Source organism: Mytilus galloprovincialis, chromosome 14 (assembly GCF_965363235.1).
Source record: "Mytilus galloprovincialis chromosome 14, xbMytGall1.hap1.1, whole genome shotgun sequence".
NCBI classification, from domain to species: Eukaryota; Metazoa; Mollusca; class Bivalvia; order Mytilida; family Mytilidae; genus Mytilus; species Mytilus galloprovincialis.
The window spans coordinates 30694819-30717797 of record NC_134851.1 but is presented as its reverse complement, the minus strand read 5'-3'; the positions used below and the strand labels follow the sequence as shown (position 1 = coordinate 30717797).

Below are 22979 nucleotides of genomic sequence, written 5' to 3'. Positions count from 1 at the left end.
ATTCATATCTTAAGTCACTTCGGAGATGGAGCATAAATGTCTGGAATATATTTCTATTTATACTGCCGGAATATTTAATTTTAGAATTGCTAAAATTTTAAAACTTAATATTTTAATGAATTTAATGACAAACAGAAAGCCTTAAATTATTTCTGTTTTTGATCGGTTGTTTTACGTGTCTGATCAATTTAAAGACGCCTTTTTTGTTTGGAATAGCTTTCACAAATGAAAACACCGCTGTTAAATGGGTCGGTTGAATGTACATTATCTTTATTGGTAACGCTTTGAGCCGAATATTTGAAAGCCATGAATATATATAGGCTAAACAAAGAAACGACATATCGTAGAGCGGGTTATTTTCACGTTTTGTTTAGTTTCGCTTATTTTGGCCGATAAATGAAAATTTCGAAAATTAATTCCGCGAAAATTCATTCATACTAAGGTTATTTTCCAATAGTTTAAGCTAAAGTCGTTAGGTCACTAACGTTCTAGGTTAATTTTAACAACATGAACAAAAAGTGCATTGCACATACACAGGGATACGGTACTTGTCGATCTCAAATTCATGTATTTGGTTTTGATGTTATATATATATATGTTATATTTGTTATTCTCGTGGGATTTTGTCTATGTGTGTTACATTTTAGTGTTATGTCGTTGTGCTCCTCTTATATTGAATGCGTTTCCCTCGGTTTTAGTTTGTTACGCCGATTTTGTTTTTTGTCCATGGATTTGTGAGTTTTGAACAGCGGTATACTACTGTTGCCTTTATTTATTATACGTACATATTTCGGTTATTTAGTATGAAAACGCTCGCTTGTATTGTGGTATAGGGACCACGTCTTTTGGATGCGCTGACTGAATGTGTATGAACTGGAGTTCGTTATCTTGACGAAATGTTCGATCCAAACGGCAAACAATTCATGTCAAGGCATGGACAATGATGTAAGTTTAAACAGGACACTGATAGGTGCCTTATCTCGTGTATCAAAACACTGTATATGATAGAATAAAATGGTCATATGTATATATGGCCAGCGTGATTTCAAGATCAATAAACCATTGAACATTTATGTTATGAACTTGACAAACGTGTACACAGAGATCATTAGCCAACAGAGTTATTCAAGCAGCTTTTAACCGCCTTATTGAAGGGAGGAATAACACCCAATAAGCATATAGTCAATGTTTTATTGAATAAAAGCGTCGCTGATTTACTGCTGTTATCTACGCAAAGGGAGGGGGGTCATCTGCGATACTAACTCTCAGGTTTTGACAGTCCGTGCAATAAGGACAATTATAAGTTATCTGTTATGGTCTTTACGATTTTGAGATATTTGTACGTTGTTATGTTTTTGTTTTATAAAATACAAAGCTAAAACAAACTTATAGTAACATGATATAATTATATTCGATGACATATGGATATCGTGTTTGTTTGTGGCTAGCATATAAGAATTAAAAAAAAAACAGTAGCTAAAACAGTATTCAAACTCAAAGTAGGTAAACTTAACATAAGAGCAGACTCATGCTAGTACGAATCCGGTTATGATTCTAATTATGTAGGTCAAATGTTGGAGAAGTGCGTGGGAGATGGGCGGGATTAATATTGTAGCGAACAGATATGACACATTTTACGTTCTGAACTACAATAACACATCGTCTTGTTTGGTATCACACACTATTAAACATTGACCTCGGGTTTTATTATAACAGTTGATGATTCTTTAACATGCTATCAAGAGTATGTGAGACAATGACTTTATCTGAAATAAAAAAAAAGGTAATTGTAAAATATGTGAATGTTAACATCTAATGCATACATATTTTCGATGTTTCTCCAATTCATTATGCAGTTTATTTACTAGTTCCTCACAAACGTTTGAATCAGTGGTCCTACGAATACTGTTTGCTGCTGCAACCATTTCAGATTTGAATGTATCAGAGAACATGATCTTGCCGTCACTGTCAATATACAAAAAGGAATAGATATAGTATGCATATATCAGTGAGAATCGTAGAACATCTTCATTCGTTTAATTTATACACTGCATTTATTAATCAGCAAAGACCCAAAGACATCGAATCAAAATCTGATACAAAAATCTAATAATATTTTAAGATATTTGGATGATATATTTGGCCTTTAATAATGACGACTTCAGTATGTATACTAAAGAAATGTATCCTATTGAACTTACGTTCAATACAGCTAATACTAACACTGACCATTGCCTTTTCCTCGATCTTGATATCTATTTCTTTAGTGGAAAGCTTAATACAAAGATGTATGATAAAAGATATGATTTGTCATTTCTATTATTAATTATTCATTTTCAGATGATGACGTTTCCTTGTCACCATATTACGGTGTTTATATGTCTCAACTTGTTCGAGTTGATCGTGTATGTAAGAATGTATAAGATTTTAACGAGAGAAATTTACATATTACTGAAAAATTATTACACCAGGATTTTCGATATCACAAACTAGTCAAATCATTGACTAAATTTTATCATCGGTACAAGGACATCATTCGTAAATATAACTCAACATGCAGACTTTTTATACGTTCAGGTATTTCACATCTATTCGATTATGATAATATTCTTTACAAAGCACAAACATACCAGTATTTACCTCAGAAGCTAACTAAACCTTAAAGGTGGTACCTAACACTATAGGGAGGTAACTCTGTAAAATCAGCAAAACGTGTGCCTTGCGTACTATTGTTTATCTGTTTCTTCTTTAGACATTAGTTTTCAGTTTATTTTTTAGTTTGACTGGCCCTTTGGTATCTAACGTCTCTCGTTTAAAATAATTCTTAAAAGATTTGGCAAAGAAATTAAATAGAAGTAGTTAAACAAAGTTATTTTTGAAAAAGTTTTAAGTTGTATTTTATTAGTTACACAGTGTGCAATTGTCATAATAAAAATTCATATCGGGTGAGGCGAAGCCAAAAACGATATGAATTTATTAGGTCAATGGTATAATTATAATTAACGTAATAAATAGGGAATATCATTCCAATCGACGTAATACAAAAATGTACTGTAATTTATTAGGACAATATCAGCCAATCAAATTGCAAGAAATTACAGTATAAATGAGGTTATCTGTGTTAGACCATGTATTCAAAGACGCGACAGTTAGAAAATGACGTTAAACGTTTATCAGCTGAACCGTCCACCGTTTTAGTCAGTCAATATATTCATTAAACCAGTCGCTGTTTAATTATTTTTTTTTAATAATGTAAGATTATCCTTAATATTATCATTACTGTTGTTTATTTTTTTTCTTATTTTCACTTGTCTAATGTGTATTCTTATTTTTGGCAATTAAAGAAATGATCTTACGAGTTGCACTTTAATGACAACGTCAGAAATTTATATATATATTTGTATAAGTCTTTTCTTTGAGAGGAACTGTAAGACTTTCCAATCCACTCCACGAGTTTCAAACATTTTCAAATACTAAACATCTAGACTTATAGTAAGTACAGTTTCAATTTGTTTGCCGACATAAACACGGCGAATCGAAGAATTAAACATCATTAATAGCACAATGATGTTGATTAAACATTTCTCTATTTCAGGCCCTTTTGTTTTCTAAATGATTAATAATTTATGTTACCAAGTTGTAACTCGACGGCTTCAAGCAGAAAGTTTTTGAAAGCAGAGAAAACTCTACATCTTATAATCAGTATGACTTTATCAGATGACAATGCCAATAATTAAAATAACAGGCTAAAAAAGGCTAACACAAAATTAGATAATTAGATATCGCGGATGTGTTCTAGTACTATATGATTTTTTAATAGAATTATGACTTTCCTGACGTGAAATACTATTTGGCAACGTGATCAATCGGGATAAAAAGTAAAATCACAAAAATACTGAACTCAGAGTAAAATCTAATCGGAAAGTCCATAATCACATGACAAAATCAAATGACAAAACACATAAAAAACGAATGGACAAGAACTGTCATATTCCTGACTTGGTACAGGCATTTTCAAATGTAGAAAATGGTGGATTAAACCTGGCTTTATAGCGCTAAACCTTTCACTTTGTTGACAGTCTCATCAAATTCCGTTATATTTATAATGATGCGTGAACTAAACAGACTTAATAAATAAAATAGTCAAAATATAGGTACAGCAGTCATCATCATGATCATCGTGTAACAATTTTAAAAGAAACTTTTAACAGAACACAACAACATCTATCTACAAACACATTCTTTGATTGGCGTGTCTGACGTCAGAAAATTTAATACGTCACATATTTTTGTCGTTCAATGTTTATACGTCTAACAATTTGAAAATTTCACATGGGCAATGTTTGCATACAGGGTTAAAAAAATCAAAAGTATGTAAGAATTAATTTCAGAAATATACCGAAATTTAGAATAGTCAAAAAGTTATATAGAATTTATAAGAATCCACAAATAGTTCATTCAGCTACGCGATTGAATAATTTTAACGTTTTTGATTCAACATATTTTCTAATTCATAATATAAATATATCATAATGACATATAATAGAAGAATATCACACTTACGGGATCTTTTAAATAAAAATAAGACACATTTTACGACGAATTTCAATCATGAGCCTGAAAACAATTACATCAACCATAACATGTATTTGCTAACGCAATATTTTGCTTTATATTTGCTAACTGTAATGGTAAATTTATAAAAAAAAACCATCTAGGCATTTAGTCATCATTTAAGATTAGGGAATATTTTCCCGACCATTGATCACTTTACCAAACAATGATAATGTTTGAGTAGCACCTGTATTATACTGCATCTGTAAATACATACTGTATAAATACAGGGGACTTTGCTAACTTGAAATGTTAATTTTGGCAACGTTAAACTTTGACATATTTCGTATAGTAGGTAAAGATAAATTTGTAACAGATTTTAACCGTTTCGTTAAAAGCAAAGGCATCAATACAGATGTGTTAATACAACATATTGCTTGATTATCTGTATGACATTTTTTCTAAACTCTTTATGAAAATTTTTTAACAACTTCTATAAATATACAGCCAAAAATGCAGCTTGCACAATAATGAATGATAAAATCACTAACTCATTTGTACATGTTGTCTTCATGCTCATTCTGTATCCCTTACTGATGAAATCAGCCGAACCTCCAGATCCATCTATTACTAAAACAGGAATATTCCTCTTCAAATGATTCATAGCAACTTCAAACGATTCTTGTTTGCCTCCAACAATAATCAATATCAAAGGAATCTCCAAGTGATCTAGTTGTGAAAAGGTATAAAATTTATGATATAAATGAACAAACTTGTATTATTCTTGTCAAAATTGTTTCATTCTAATTTGTATTTTTATAACTGTTCGTATATGGACTTTGTGAACATACATGCATGTGTTGTCTCGTGATTTCTGTTTTGTACATTTAATATGTTAAATCAATACCATGTTACTGCTGATATTCATACGAATTTATTCAGTAACTTTCAAATCCACACATTACCAAGAAAAACACTTAAACTAACTTGCAACATCAAATCATAGAACGTCACATCCAGTTGCATACGAATGAGGGTTGAACAAACATGCCATACATTCCATGTCAGTAAAAAAATACATAATGAACAACTATTTGGTATGCCTATAGTACATGACTATAAAACTACTCTTGTAAAATATTTTTACAATTTTGCACAATTTTTTGTCAAGTTTTAACAAGAGGGGGAGATCGATGGTGTTATTACACCTATACTGTGTACGAAAACCTTGTCAAACAACATTTTAAAAGAAAGAAAAAACATGACCACACTGACAATCAAACACCAAACTTCGTAGATCATTAAATCACTTCAAATATTCAACAGAAGAAAAGTTAAACATCGGTATACAGATCAAGACTAAGCTGTAATTGACATCCTGAATAAAACACGTAAAGGTAATGTGTAGTTGGGGAAAATCTCAATTATTTATGTCATAAACGAAGGGAAAAAGACTACAACACTGATATTTAAAAATATATGTGTCAACTAAATCATAGAGGATCAGTAGGGCGTTTGCAATACTTCTATTTTCGGAAGATCACATTGTGTTCAAAAGATAACAGTTAAGATTAAAGTCGAAAAAAATTAAATGTTTGACAAACAAAACTGCCGACTAATGATTCGTTTTTTAAACTTAAAACAGTAAATGCAAGTAATTACCTTATGATTTTCATAGAAAATGAAAGTCCATAGTGTTTATTTTTTGTTTAATTTAAAACTGTATACGAAGAATGATATATTAAATTTTGCTGGCTAGTACAAAGATTGCTTAGAAATTTTAGACCAACACTTTTTCTGAAATTATAGCATAGATATTGATATAGTTTACCACAAATTAAATGTTTCTATTTAAAACAAACTATTCTGTATATCTATTAAATTCAAGATGTCCAATGTATCACACTTTTACAAAACTTAAAATAGAAAGTGCATTGTTAGGTGTTTGAATAAATAAAATATGTGATCAAGAGAGTAAAACACGTTATTGTACGATGGCGCTAAATGAACGTTTTCTCTTATAATTAATAAATAAAAACAATATTGAATTACCTCGGATGCAATTTGCAATGTTTTCAGTTCCTGATGGAACACTTTGAGGCTGTTTCTTGTTTTGACCCTTCAATAAAGATTAATCAACATAAACTTTATTAGAAATACTTATTACTTGCCAAAATAAATAACGTAGACAAAACATCTATCGTGAAGTCGTGTTGAATGTTTCTATCATCATCGTCTTAAGTAGCAATATGTTAGTAGTACTGTCTTTAATAGAACGATAAAAACACGATTATTTTATCAAGACACTATTAACTACTGTTGGATTATAATAAAAAAAAGAGGCGACAAATATTAAAGGAACCTTCAAATTCTTAAGTTAAAAATAAAAAGCAAACACCATCCAACTATATGTCAATTATTTTTAAATTGACTATGTTGTCTATTTTTGTAACTTTTTTATACAGAAAACCGATATATCAAATGACATTTGTAAGTCCTGAACAATATCCAAGACCGAGATATCATATATTTAACGAAATATAAAACTATGTTCGAAACCATTATAAAGGATATCTCTGAAATAAATTTGATTTTTAAATTTTTGCACCAATATCTCATAAAGTATTTCCTTTCAAAAATTGATTTTCCTCAGGATAACTGAATTGCTGTTTTCCAAAATGTCTGTTTGAACTACACCACTGATCATATAAAAAATGCTTCGAAGTTATGATTTCTTACCACAGGAAATAGAGGGTCGTCTAATAACTTATATAGTCTTTTTTAGACAAGCTTATATATTAGTTCCAAGCATTGTTCCTTTTTTAAACATGCCAAACATGACATTTGCTTGTCAAATAACATTGTGTTCTACCGAATTAGACTATTTACCGGATTCGTTATAACATAAGCAACAGGACGGGTGTCACATGTAGAGCATGATCTGCTTATCCTTCAAGAGCACCTGAGACCAACCCTATGTTTCGGTGGGGTTCCTGTTGCTTGCATTTTTAGTTTTCTATGTTGTGTCATATGTTCTGTTGTTTGTCTGTTTGTCTCCTTTCATTTTTAGCCAGGCAGGCGTTGTCAGTTTATTTTCGATTGATGAGTCTGACTGTCCCTCTGGTATCTTTCGTCCCTCTTTTAAATATATTTCATAAAAAGGTACCGACCAATGTACATGTATACATTTTTAAAAAATCACTAAACAAACAAGTTGTCAAATAATACAAGTCTAATTTGCATTGTGCCTGCGGGGTTTATTTTACATTTATCTCTGAGATTAAACAAAAACATCAATACTACCGTAGGATTATATTTCCAATTACCTTTTTTATATTAGTAAAGTAAGAATCTTCGTCAAAAATATGGAATTTGCATTTATCAATAGATTGGAAGACGTCGTTAATCATCATACCAATGCCTCGTTTTCCATTATTAGTTATAATCCAAATACCTTACATGGAAAACACAATTATAAAATATGTTAAATGAGTAAGAAAATTGATACTAAACAAAATTATATCATAAGTCATACCACCAATATAGGGTTATTGCATGAATATTGGGGAATATTGTCCCGAGTAGAACTTTATATTGCACGAGCTTGCGAGTGCAATATATGTTCTACGAGGGACAATATTCCCCAATATTCATGCAATAACCCTTTTATTGTCTAGCAATATAATATTTGAAAGTAAAACTTAGTTTAAACTAAGATTTTGTCGTTGATGACGTCATGAATTTTGAAGATTTATTGCACTAGTGCAATATTGGAATTTATTGCACGCTAACTTTTGGTTACTTTCTGTTGGAAATATTATATTGCTATACAATAATAATAGATATGATAAAGCTAAATAATAATAATAATAATAATAATAATAATAATAATAATAATAATAATAATAATAATGATAATAATAATAATAATAATAATAATAATAATAATAATAATAATAATAATAATAATAATTAAAAACCAATTCTTCAGAGAACAATTGAAGGTCTTTCCACCTCGATAATAAGAATGAAATTTAAAAAACGATGTTAGAAAATGTCACTCCTTGTTGATGTAATTTGGTACCTCAAACTGATATAAAAAGTAAGATTAATAGGTATATGCAGAAGACTTCATTGTTTTATAATGAACAAGAAAGAATTTTTAGCAAAGGTCAAAATCTAGAACGTCATATTGACCTTTGACCTTGACCTCAAATTCAAGGTCATTGGTCAGAGATCTCAAATCAAAAGACCCCAGGTCAATCACTTGCATAGGTGTGAGAAATACCGATTTCAAATACAAAAGGGGAGAAAACTCTTATAAGGGTTGACCAAAACACTTCGACTTAAACGGGTTGAAGTTGCGCCTTATTGTAAACAGTTATTTGGCAAACACATCATGTAACAGTTTCTTTTGAATAACGATAACAAGCAAAATTAACCCTAACCTTAAAATTTAGAATATAACCTTGACCTTCGACCTTGACCTCAATTTCAAGGTTTTAGGTCAGTGAACTCAAAACGGAAGACCGGAGGTCAATCATTTGTATGGTTGTAGAGAAATACTGATTTGAAATACATAAGGGGAGAAAACTCATAAAAGGGTTAACCAAAACAACTTGACTGAAATAGGTTGAAGTTGCGCCTTATTGTAAACAGTTATTTGGCAAACACATCATATCATTTACTGCCACAGTTTCTGTGGAATAACGATAACAAGCAAAATTCAAAATTTAGAACATGAACTTGACCTTTGACCTTGACCTCAATTTCCTTCAAATGGACCAAGGACTTCATATCAAAAGACTGTAGGCCTCTACGACTTATAACGTATGAATTTATCCAACAAATCGCCTATCTTAAATTTTCAAAGGAAAATAACTCACATAAGATGTCTTCCAATCACTTAAGTCAAAATAAACCAAATCATTCTCAAGAGTAGACAAACAATTTGGAGAAAACAGTTTGCTAAAATCTTTTACGGTTTTAGAGATATAGTGATAACAATAAAAAGGGGACGCGGGGAGATAACTCCTATAAGAATAAGTGTTTGGTCACACAGGGTGAGTTTTGAAACCGCAATTACTGTACAACATCATTGACCAAAAAATCCATTCGATATGTTGTAAGACAAAAAAAGCATCTCAGACGGCAGAAAAAAAAAAATAAAAAAAAAAAAAATGGAAAAACAAAAGGTCTTTCCACAAAAAAGTGGAAAGACCTAATTAAAATGTCAACTGTTCTTGAACAATTGAGAGGTCTTTCCTTTTGCAATGTAAAATATATGTTCCAATAGACTTAGAATGTATTGAAAAGTTCTTCAACACATAAAACTATAAAAATATGAAAAAAAATCTAGATTCGCTTTTTAGGAGATTACTTTTGACCTTGTGACATTTGTGAAGATCATCAATCCACAATGTCATTGCAAATGACCCCATGGATCTAACATTTTGTTTAAGAGTTAAAACCTTATTTTATCTTTTCGGAACCGTTAACGAGGGTTATGCTTCTAGAAATATGTCAAGTCTCTTCGGTCAAAATGTAAATAAAGTAGTGCCTCAGTCACTTAGACGTTATCACTGTTTACTATTTCTGTAAGATTAACCGTGTTTGAGATATCGACCAGGAAGTTGAAAGGTCAAAGGTCCTTGCTGCTCACAAGGAAGCTATTAAACTAAGAGTTCCAAATGGTGAAGTTGAAATCATCCCTTCGTAAATTTTACGGACGCCATCACGAGTTGGTTGACCGTTTTGGAATAACCGTATCACAAATGATATCGGATATGTTCCTTACGTCGTAACTACAATCCCCTTCCCTTTCCTGAATGTGACCTACCGAATTAGACTATTTACCGGATTTGTTATCACATAAGCAACACGACGGGTGCCGCATGTGGAGCAGGATCTGCTTACCCTTCCGGAGCACCTGAGATCACCCCTAGTTTTTGGTGGGGTTCGTGTTGTTTATTCTTTAGTTTTCTATGTTGTGTCATGTGTACTATTGTTTTTCTGTTTGTCTTTTTCATTTTTAGCCATGGCGTTGTCAGTTTGTTTTAGATTTATGAGTTTGACTGTCCCTTTGGTATCTTTCGTCCCTCTTTTACACGTTTGACCTTGAGGTATTGTTCAAAGTCACATGAATTGATGATGAATGGTGATTATCATAGGTGTCTACAACTTACGGTTTCTGAGTTTTGGTGGCCAACCGACACCGGTTAATTTTCATAGGGCATAACCCTACCAATGGTTCGTTGAATCTTTTCAAACCATTGAGGACGGCCATGGACATAACAGATTGTGGACATTTATCAAATACATTGCATGTCTTTGGTTATTCTGCTTTTTACAATTGATGAAGAATGATAACACTGATCGCTAAAGAAGAAGGTCAGAGAGTAAGAGAAAGAACCACAATACATTTTATAAAACGATAAAAGTTAAGCAGCTAAAACTTTATAACAAAATTCGTAAAAACGTTGACATCAAAAGCAAATTACAACGATTTTGCTTAAAACTATACTGCTATACTTATTTACGCTGCATGTTGTTTTTTCAACGTATTTAGTGTTTTCGTATTATTCATTCATATCTCGTGTAATATCTCTTTCGGTTATAATACTGGTTTCAAATGCCAATAGGCATTTGATTTCTTTGAATTGCATCTCCTTTTTTGACATACAACAGTCAACTATAAAAAATTGCATGACTGTATAATAAATTTCTTTTTAGTTCAAATAATTCAATATAAAATAAATCCATTTGAAGTTGTCATATTGATAAACAAAAATTGAATGACGATGAAAAGAATGTAAGCTTACTTATCGTATTTATTATTTCAAGCAAACCACTTTTGAGTTGATTTTTAATAGATTCAGTAGGCAAATATTGATGTGATTCTCCTATAATGTAAAGGAGTGCAACTGGTTTGCTCTTATCACATTCTAGCTTTTTTGTCCATTTATCTTGTCGTGAACACTGGAAAATAAAATAATTGATTTTCTGATCTGCTAAAAATGAAGAAAGATAAAAAAAAAAATATTATCTTTGCGTTTTGATTAAACTATCAACAGTTTTGACAATGTGCTGTCGTTTATTGCCGAGCATGCGATTCAATATAACCTCCTCGAAAAACAAATATATTAAAATTTTACTTAATCGACCCTAATCCTCTCATGGTCATACTTTTTAAAAGATTAACCCTTAAATGGATATAGGAAGATGTGGTAATGAGACAATTCTTTATCCAAGTAATAATTTATAAAAGTAAACCAATATAGGCCAAGGTACGGCCTAAGGCTGTTTAAAACAAAATGAACCAAAGTTATATTCAATCCAAGCATGTTTAGGTATCAGCACCTTGCATATTTAAATCAAAATTCTAAATTATTTTTGAGAGTAAATAGAAAGGAAAAAACGATTATTCATGCAGTAACAAGTAACAATTAACTTATTTTGATAAAAGAAATAAGAAATAATTCATGGTGATTGAATTAATACCGCGTTTACCATGGATTGGCAATTTATGTACCATATTATAGCGCAAGCGACAGCAAGGGTAATTATATCTGCATAAAGGGCGAACACGTTGTTGTTGTATAAGCAGTATAAAGTCAATCATCCTTGAATCAATTCTATTCTCATTGGATACCAATATTTTGGATCGAATCGAAGCGAAGGTTAATGTTTACTGTTCTGGTAAATAAATGCGCTAATACTTTGACATAAAAGAACTTAAAATAAGTGACATATCCACACTATCTAAAATATCGTATATATATATAGATAGGTTTTGGTCAACTTGATAATAGTTTTGCATATATATATATATATATATGAAAAAGAACATGTTTTGTCTACGCTTCCTTGATGGGATTTTTTTCGGTTTCACAATGTTGCATTTTTTTTGGTCAAAATCCTTATATTCTTACTTCATCTTTTAATAAAGTCTGGTGTATTCTTCATACAAAAAAACGAATGACTATGATCGAATCAGCTAAACCAAAATATGCATATTTCACAGTTGCTCATGGTGATGTACTTAAAGCGTTCGGGAAACATTATATTATAATATCAAGTGATTTATTTGACGAAACATATTCATTGGTAATACAAATGTAATACAATATTATTGTATTAATACATACAATAAAACATTCCAATCCTTTCTGCGAACTATTTTTCTCACATTCTGTCCTTAAAAAAAGAATGACAAGTCGTGTCAATGCCTTTTATATACACAATATCGAAATAAGGTTTCAATTCTGTTGGTTAATTCTTGAATATGTGATAAGGTGTACAAAATATAAAAAAGGTGTTCAAAGCATCTAGATCTTTAAATGAAACTTTCAAAAATGTTCAAATATGGCCTTCCACCTTAAGGACCTTGCGTGACATGAGAGCCACAACTGTAGCCTTTGCAATTGGTTGTTTCCATTTGACATGTTTGATAAGAAAACATTTTTTTTGGTAGACGAAAAGTGTGTCTGGAGTATTAAATTATAATCCTAGTACATTGCCCATACATTAAAGAATTTTCTGACTCAATATTGTACGCAATACAGACATAAAAACAACTGTCAAAACTAAAAGTATGCAAAGCAAGATAAATTGCCGTAAAAAGAACAAATAAATCGGAGTGAGAGTATATACTATTAGTTACTGTTGTGTACTCTCGCTTCGAAAAGGTGGCAAAACATTCTAACGTAGTACTTATGGTAAATAGAAAACGACATACGTAATATACTTAACTTTAAACAAACTGTATGTGTACGCAACACATTTCATAACATTTGGAACAATACTGAGAAGTGATTTCTTATTTCTAAAGCATACTTATAAAGTACCGGCTCATGATATATTCAAACTTTACATATCAACATTATTTTACTGGGAATAGTTCTCATCATGCACGCATCAATAAATATGTCCCTTTGTATAAACTGTATGCATGTTAAAATAATTCATTGTGTTTTATACAAGTGATATATCTTGACTTCTTTTGTTTTTAATTTTTAAGGTCTTGTCCTCATATGAAAAGTATTTAAAGACTTAAGTTACTAGTTACTTCTTCTAAAACTTATCAGCTGGGTAGTTCAGTCACGTTTATGACGTTTACAGTATTGTATTAGAGTTGATGTCTATAATGATTTGATGTTATAGTTAATAATGATGTTGATCTTGATAATGATGTTATTTGAAACTTGTTGATTCTTACTGTAAACTTTGTCTTGAGGTAAATTTTATGGCGGATAGCAAGTTACGCAACTAGTAACTAAACTGGTAATTGTCGCCGAATTTACTTTAAGCTGTCGTTACACTCATGTTCTTATTGATATTTGTCATTCAATAAAAATGTCATCACGGCCATAGCATACATGCGTATTTGTATACCGTGTTTTAATGACCGTTTAAGCTGCTATTGACTACCTAGTGGCTTTTGATCTAACTTTGTTACTGCTGGATCACCCTTTCGTAATTTAATCGACATCAAGTTTTAATTGACAAGTTGGTTGTGTTTCTTTTTTGTAATACATTCCATGACAAATGTACAGACAAATATATTGTATGTTCTTTATTGCTTCTTATTCGTAGTCATGATAGGGTATTTGTTAGATTCATTACATCATTGGGTCAAACAATCAGAATACAAGTTTAAACATTACAAGTACACGTAAATTTGATATAAGCCTCCTTTTAATCTATGTGTGTATAAAAAAGAAACAGTGTATTATGGTCACACAAGACGCTAGTTTATGTTGGATTTTCTCAAACTATTAATCAATACATATTACTTTTGAAAAATTGTTTCACACATAGTATATCGTGTATATAAATATATTAACCATTTTTTTTTTTTTTTTATAATTCATGGTAACAGAAGTAACCCAAGGGCGTAATCTGATTTAACATGCAACGTGATATGAAATAAAATTCAATGGTATAAGGGACAATACTATCCGCACTATGTAATTGTAATAGATCGATAATACAAACATTCTACTCACGAATAAAGATGTAATTTCTTTTTATTCAGCTTCGACTGAAATAGAAAATATTCTAAATTTCATTTGAGAATTTTTCACTCTTTTTTTTGTATTTGCATTCATTCATAAAAGAAAGGCAAGGCAACCAATGTCCTGTTCAACTTTTCAGAAAACTATGCAAGACACTAAAAATATTCATGTGTTCATATCATGAATAATCCTGTACCATGTGTGTGTGGTTTGGTTTTTTTGGCGACATACCATGTATACTGAAACAATATTCAATGTTTAGGTATTCTTGAGGAGTAAATGCATTAAGTAATCTTGTTGTATCTTAGTCGTAAGAATATAATTGGTTTGCAAAGGAAAACCAGGTCATTAAGATCTTCAATTTCACTCTAAGGTCAAAAGTGTGTGTGGGAAGGGGCTGGGGGGGTTAACTGTCACATTTTTTGTTATTTATCAATTTGTCAGAAGATTAATGATTGGACAAATTTCCGAGACGATTAATGATACCATTTGATTAAGTTAACAAAATAGGTGGTCGAGTTTACACGGTTTATAAAAAATTAAAAAAGCTACGGAACAACTTTATGTGATTCGAAAGTAACAAAAAACCTAAAAGGTTCAGGAATACATTCATTTGGCTACAATATTGGTATACGGCAAAGTCCGAATTCTTGGCATCACCGCTGTCATCCAAAAACATATTCCGTACAGTGAAAAAAATCATACCAATTATGTTGTACCTTTTGTAGGGGAACACAAAAGTTTCACAGTCACAACCCTTTTTGGTTGACCGAAACGATGTATCATAGTCTTAACTGAATAGCTATAAAAAGAAATGTATGGAAAATTTAAGATCTACTGATACCAGTAGGGTAGTCGCACGTGATTTTGATAGTTCTTTGACTTTTGTGTTTTCTCTTGTTAGTTTTTTGCGATTGAATAGTTTAACATCGCCTTAGTTTATACTTAACATAATGCAGTTTTTATGCCCAACCTACGATAGTAGAGGGGCATTATGTTTTCTGGTCTGTGCGTCCGTTCATCCGTCCGTTCGTCCGTCCGTTCGTCCGTCTGTCTAGTCGTCCCGCTTCAGGTTAAAGTTTTTGGTCAAGGTAGTTTTTGATGAAGTTGAAGTCCAATCAACTTCAAACTTTGTACACATGTTCCCTATGATATGATCTTTCTAATTTTAAAAATTAGAGTTTTTATCCCAATGTCACGGTCCACTGAACATAGAAAATGAAAGTGCGAGTGGGGCATTCGTTTACTGATGATACATTCTTGTTAAGGCTGTTCTACCTCAGGGACAGATTACCTTAGCTGTATTTGGTGTATAGACTCAATCTATTTCTACTATCTATGATGAGTTCATTTGTAAATAAAACATATTCGCTTATTTGTCATGTAAATGCACGTGATGTTAGTCACATTGGATACCATTTTTCTTTAGTTGCATATGTGTTCTGATTCAAGATCCAGTTAAAAAGAGAAAATGATACTTATTTTAAAACATCCATTTTGTATTGTCAATTTTCTTTTTTTTTCTCATTTCCTTCTGTGTTTGGTCGAATCCTCAATTTTACAGTCGTACACTTTTATAAATTGGAAAAAATATTTGTCCTATTCCTCACTACGAACAAACATTTCCCTGTTTTAACAATGGTGAATTTACCTGGTTTCTTAGCTAGCTAAACTCTTAGTTGCATACAATTCTATTATGTCAACAAATATGCGTAATAAATATCATAGGTGAAAAAAATGGATTGAAGCAGACAACATTGTGTTTGAGTCTTAAGTACAGGTCCATGTAAGAATCAGGCAAACAGTGATAAGTCCATGTTGGCAAATTGATCAAATTTCATATTCTAGATATGGATTTACCTTATTAGAACTTGAATATGAAATTCTTTTTAAAAAAAAAAATTTTTGTGTTAAAAATATTCATTTTCAAATTTCCCCTTGATGGCCCCTAAAAATGAGCAAGGAAAACTACAAAAATGCACGTTTTTAAAGTAATTTATCTTGCTTTAATAATATAATTTTTGTTGCAAGTATATACTTTATATAGAGTTCATATGTATAGTGATATGAAAACAGATTAAAAATTGATTTCAAATATTTTCTTCCCTAGCAACCGTAACCATGGAAATGTGATCAAAATGAAGTTCAGAAAAATGCAAATTTCATCTAATTTCATTTTATTTTTTCAAGAAACAGCAACAGTATACACACTTTTATTATATATTCCCTTTTAGTAGAAGCCCTATAGAATAAATCGAAACAAAAAAAAGTTCGGAAATATTTCGCTGTTGTAGGTGGCAGCACCATCAAAATTGTCAATTTTTCAGGTTTTTTTTATTATTTATGATTTTTACGCCCCATGTTGATCAAATTTAGGTGAAATATTCACTTATGACATGCCAATTCCTATACATATGATATACCAGGGTTTAAAGGGTTAATTTTTTGCATTTTGAGTGGAACAATATACAAAGCTTGTTTGTGTATAATTGAGGGGGAGGGTCGCTTGAACTATTTCCAAGGGGAAAAATGTTATGATTTACATTAGTAATTAGTCAAAGTCCACAATGATTGTGTTGTTATCTTGCAAGCATCAACAGGGTCTGAATTGATATTAACGAAGGATTTGATTTCTTAGAACCAAATAGTTTTCCAATATATTGATCAAAATATCACACAGCACTTTAGTGTAGAAATTTTAGCAAATGATTACTATGTTTTGTGTCTCCCACATTGATTTTTTTTTATTTAAGATGTGATAATGTAAACAGGTACTCCTGCAAAATATTTGTTCAGTGGTACAAGCAGTTAAATAAAAAAATAAACAGGTGTCCCCATTTTCTTCCTCAATATGTAAATATGCAAGAGTCAATGGTCTTGCATACAGAATTTTTTTCCCTTTAGAACAGAACGTTTAACATACATGACATATCTAGTGAAACCACCCTTATTTGCATATCGATAATAATGAACTTAAATTCAATGTTTACTACAAGGAAGAAAGTCAATTGGAGATAATGGAAGTAAAGAATAAAAAAAAAAGATAGATAATAAGTTGTTCAAATGTTTAATTTTCTAAAAACTAAATAATTATATGGTCATGATGGTACAAGCAAAATTATTTTAACATATATTCTATAATACTTAGTTTTCATTGATCAAATATGTATCTTAACCTTCTATTCAAAAGAGTGATTGCTAAGCATGCTTACTACTTTAATAATATGTGACAAATACTTTTATAAAAAAAATAATAAGGAAATCTTGATATTCTTTAAAGCCCATCTCATATTACTTGTAGAAAATTCATTTTCAGTCCCATCTGTTGATGTTGGTTTATTTTTGGTTGTAAATACCACTTCATTGCACAACCTGGCCCACTGGCGTCAGGTTGTTTCCGGTTGCAACTGTTAAAAATGCTTTCCTATATATATATATATATATATATATATATATATATATATATATATATATATATATATATATATATATATATAGCTATCAATAGATGGTTTTCAAGTCCATTTAAGGTAGCAAATATAATGACACATCCAACTTTTGAGCAAAAGAACAGCATTTGATCAGAACTTTCTGAGTGACGAGAGGATAATCTGGATGAGTCTTCACCATTTTCTGTTTTTATTTCTTGTCCTTCATGGAGATTAACTGCACCAACTGTTTTAGGTGTTTTGATTTTTCCAATTACATTAACAGGTAAATCAAATCCTGATATTAACACACATTATTCTGTTTCATTTTCCTGCCGTTTACCAAAACCCATTTGGTCTATGGATTTATTAGGAATAAATTTTACTTTGCCGATTTTGTAGGCTTTCCTCAGTAGTATACCATCTTCTTCAACTCACAACTCATTAAAATCATTTATTCCTTTTAACTTGTGTGTTATCAGTTTGTGTTATGAGGCGTCGTAAGCACATTCAGAGACTTGACATCCAGCAACACCTGTGAAAAGAAATAATAATGAGGGGAATTATAAACCAATTCAAAGGTCATGTTTTTAACTTCAACAAAATGTGTGTAAATTACTACATAGGTCAACATGATATTTTGAAGAAAAGAAAATAATTTTAAACTAGAGGCTCCAAGGAGCCTGTGTTGCTCACATGATATATTTATTTACAATTGATGCATGGAATAATGCAACCTGAACCGTTATACTTTTGCTCTAGTTTCAGAGATACATGTATGGACAAGTCAAAAACTGCATTTTTTCCCTATGTTCTATTTCTAGCCATGTCTGCCATGTTTTAGGCAGACAGGGTCACTGGACACATTTTTTAAAAACAAAACCCTACTGTTGTTTCAGGAAAGACTTTTGTAAAAGATTGCAAAAATCTACAAAAACTTGTAAAATTTGACTTTAAAGGGCAATAACTCCTTATGAAGTCAATTGACAATTTTGATCCTGTTCACTTATTTATAGAGCTTACTTTGCTGAACATTATTGCTGTTTGCAGTTTATCTCTATCTATAACATTATTCAAACTAGAGGCTCAAAAGAGACTGTGTCGCTCACCTTGGTTTATGTGAATATTAAACAAAGGAAGCAGATGGATTCATGACAAAATTGTGTTTTGGTGATATTGATGTGTTGGTACATCTTACTTTACTGAAAATTCTTGTTGCTTACAATTATCTTTATCTATAATGAACTTGACCCAGTAGTTTCAGTGGAAAATGTTAGTAAAAATTTAAAAAATTTATGAAATTTGTTAAAAATTGACTATAAAAAACAATAACTCCTTAGGGGGTCAATTGACCATTACAGTCATGTTGACTTATTTGTAAATCTTACTTTGCTGAACACGATTAACAATAAACAATTTTACCCCCATGTCAGATTTGCTCTAAATGCTTTGGTTTTTGAGTTATAAGCCAAAAACTGCATTTTACCCCTATGATCTATTTTTAGCCATGGCGGCCATCTTGGTTGGTTAGCCGGGTCATTGGACACACTTTTTAAATTAATACCCCAATGATAATTGTGGCCAAGTTTGGTTAAATTTGGCTAATTAGTTTTGAATGAATGAATGAATGAATGAATATTTTATTTGCGAAAGCATAAATAATATGCTATGGCAATACATAAACAAGTATATACAATGTGACAAAACAACAGATAGCAGAGAACAATACATAATATAATAAAGGTACAATAAAATTTTAGTGGAGAAGATATTTGTAAAAGTTAAAAGACAATGAAAACAGACGCCAAGTGATTAGAAAAGCCTTAGGGCCATGTGAGCTAGAAAAGTAAAATAAAAGTTGCAGTGCATGATGTGCTGTTTGCATTATCATTTCAAGGGTTCAGTTTAAAGTTTGATATTGAGACAGATAGTAATATAAGGAAATTATGCACTAAATTTCAAACTATTATGACTTTTTACTATGACCAAAACATTTACCCTGAAAAATAACTGTTTTAACGTTGATTAGTTTTTTTATGATATGGTCCTAATCTGGCATACAATTTGATTTGTACTAAATTTCTATTGATGTGACTTAAAACTTCAATCAAACTAACTTTGACCAAATTAAACAACCTTAGTGAGCACGATCACATACCCCACGTCCCCAAATTATCATTAAAGAAATAGGATAAGTGTAAGTAAAAAAAAAGTGCAAGAAAAAAAATTGAATCATAATTTCCTGTTGATATGCACATCTGCATAGTATGTCCTTATTATCTACACATTTTCATGAAGTTCTGTTGTGTAGTTTCAGAGGAGTTGCAATGACACTTTTGCAGAAGTACATTTAAGCAAATAAGTTTAAAGGGGCATAACTCATAGAAAAAAAAATCGAATCTTAATTTCCTGTTTATATGCACATCTACATAGTATGTCCTTATTATCTACCAAGTATCATAAAATTCTGTTGTGTGGGGGTATAATAAGGAAAAGACAGACAAACAGTCAAGCAGATAGATACACAGACCAGAAAAATTATGTTAAGATAATATCACACATGGGGCTTCAAACAACATGCCATGGATCATTTTAACCAATGCTTTAATTTTTTCTGTTTAATATGGGTGATGTAACATGTGCATTGGCGGATCCATGGAGAGGGGTTTTGGGTTTTGGACCCCCCCCCCCCTTTTTTTTGGCCGATCAATGCATTTGAATGGGGACATATAGTTGGACCCCCCTTTTTGTCCTGGGTTGGGAACCCCCCTTTTTAAAATGGCTGGGTCCGCCCCTGATGTGTATGCGAGCCTCAGCCTGTGACTCAAGTCTAACATTTTGACATTATCATGTCAGATTTATTTGTGAAATGAAATTTACTTCTGAGAATCAGACTGTCTCTGAAATTGTGTATAGAACCAGATTTGCTTATTTTAACAGGGCACATTTAGTTTGCAGTGGGTTTGTGTTGTAATTATGTTTTCTGTTTGAACAATGTACGTTTTGTTAATTTACCTGTTCTAGAGTCAAGGGCAGTTTTCATATCAGCTGCTGTTACAATGTTTTTTTCAACTTGCAACCCAACTTTTCATCTTTTTGCGCATATTTGCCATCTTTGAATCACAATATGACTGCCTGCATGGGCCTCAGAGTAGCAATACCCCTGAATATTGATCCCTATGAAATATAAGATATTCATTACTCTGCAATTTAAATATACACAAAATAACTAAAAAGTATTGTGTATAAGTTTTATTACATTAGATTAAGGCAAACTACAGAAAGAGGAAGAAAACTAAAAATTTAGCAATTTTACCAATTGTAAAGGGGCATAACTTTAGAACGGCTAAAGTGATGCCCCCAAAATGCAAACTTGATTGTATTTAGTGGTAATAAGCATTGTATAAAAGTTTTCTAACATTTGAATAAGGCAAACTAAAGGTTATCTATAGTTCTTAATTTCTGTGTCATTTTGGTCTTTTGTGGCAAGTTATCTCATTGGCAATCATACCACATCTTCTTTTTTGTATAAATAGTTAGAGTACAGACATACAGTGATTGTTGTTTGTTTATGTGTTACATATTTGTTTTTCGTTCATTATTGGTTCATTTATCAGGCTGTTAGTTTTCTCTTTTGAATTGATTTACATCGCCATTTCGAGGCTTTTTATAGCTGACTGTGCGGTTTGGGCTTTGCTCATTGTTGAAGGCTGTACTGTGACCTATAGTTGTTACTTTATGTGTCATTTGGTCCCTTGTGGAGAATTGTCTTATTTGCAATCATACCACATCTTCTTTTTTATAAACAAGGATTAAACTTAAAGCCCCTACGCTATGGTAGGGGGCATAAAATAAGTTTATGAGTAACATTTGTACATCTAGAATAATATCAAGGTTATAACAAAATGCACCCAAATTTCCTTTAGAAAAAGGGCAATAACCCTTAAAGTGTTGTCTGATTCATTAGAAAATTTCTTGTCAGATATATCTTTTGACATGGTGAACAATTTTACTACTTTAGTTTTCCCAAAACTGTAATTATATTATTTTATAGATATAAATTAAATGATATCTCTAGCTATATAAATAGGTTGTTTTTTCCAAAACAATGTCTCAAGAAACATTTTTGCTTTAATAAAAATAAAGATTATAGCTAATTTCCTAATGCATGAAGAGCAAGACTGGTTTACTTTGTTAGTATATTGTACAATAGTCATGATAGTAATTTAGGTAACATTCCAATTGCTTTTAACCATTATATTTACAGGTTGAAGTTTGCCTATATTTATTGTATGAAGATGTCAGTCTTAATTACAAAGCTTGGGTAAACGTTTCAAAATCAAAATTTTACTCTACAAGCATAAAGAAATTAGCTGTAAAATGAACATTAAACTACTGTCACTTAGGGAAAACATTAAAAACCAATGAAGGATAATAAACTTAATTCAAATAGTTTGGGGTGGGGGTAAAAATTGCTGCAAGTTTTATTTAATTGAAATGATTTTATATGTGGTCAATCAATTTTTCCAAAATTAAGTTAAGAGGAGAGTAAGGGGGTCAGTGAAAAAAAATATATATATATATAAATAAATTAGTTTTTTTTTATCCTACATTAATCTTATGATGTCGTCCCTAATTCTGATATTGTTGTCTTCTGTTTTTACATTATATTTACTTAGCCCAATTTTTGTTGTAATATACATTGTATGTTACCTGTTCTTTCACTTATTTCTTGTAAGCATAACCAGGTATGTCCACAGTGGTACATGTAGCATGCTGTATTATCTGATAGAAGATCTAACTTCTTACCTTAAGGAAGTTGATATTTATAGTCATTATAAAATGCTCCAGAAGTGAAGCCACACAAAACCAATCCTGTTTCACAGATTCTAAAACATGGGTGAAAATTCTATGCTGAAAAAGAAATGCACAAGACATTTTTTATAGATGTTGATACTGATTTCATTCCAAATAAAAGACG

The 22979-nt window shown here is 31.1% G+C and overlaps 1 protein-coding gene across 1 annotated transcript in view; it reads right to left on the bottom strand.

Annotated features, from left to right (window-relative positions):
- Positions 1 to 1805: 1805 nt before the first annotated feature.
- LOC143059429 (uncharacterized) overlaps positions 1806 to 22979 on the bottom strand; it is a 32152-nt gene continuing 10978 nt past the window's right edge. The window contains exons 4-10 of the mRNA XM_076232921.1: positions 14562 to 14596; positions 12702 to 12750; positions 11376 to 11532; positions 7881 to 8008; positions 6607 to 6673; positions 5106 to 5283; positions 1806 to 1965 (exon numbers count right to left, since the gene is read on the bottom strand). Of these exons, the coding sequence (XP_076089036.1) occupies positions 1806 to 1965; positions 5106 to 5283; positions 6607 to 6673; positions 7881 to 8008; positions 11376 to 11532; positions 12702 to 12750; positions 14562 to 14596 (774 nt within the window). The remainder of the gene's footprint in view (positions 1966 to 5105; positions 5284 to 6606; positions 6674 to 7880; positions 8009 to 11375; positions 11533 to 12701; positions 12751 to 14561; positions 14597 to 22979) is intronic.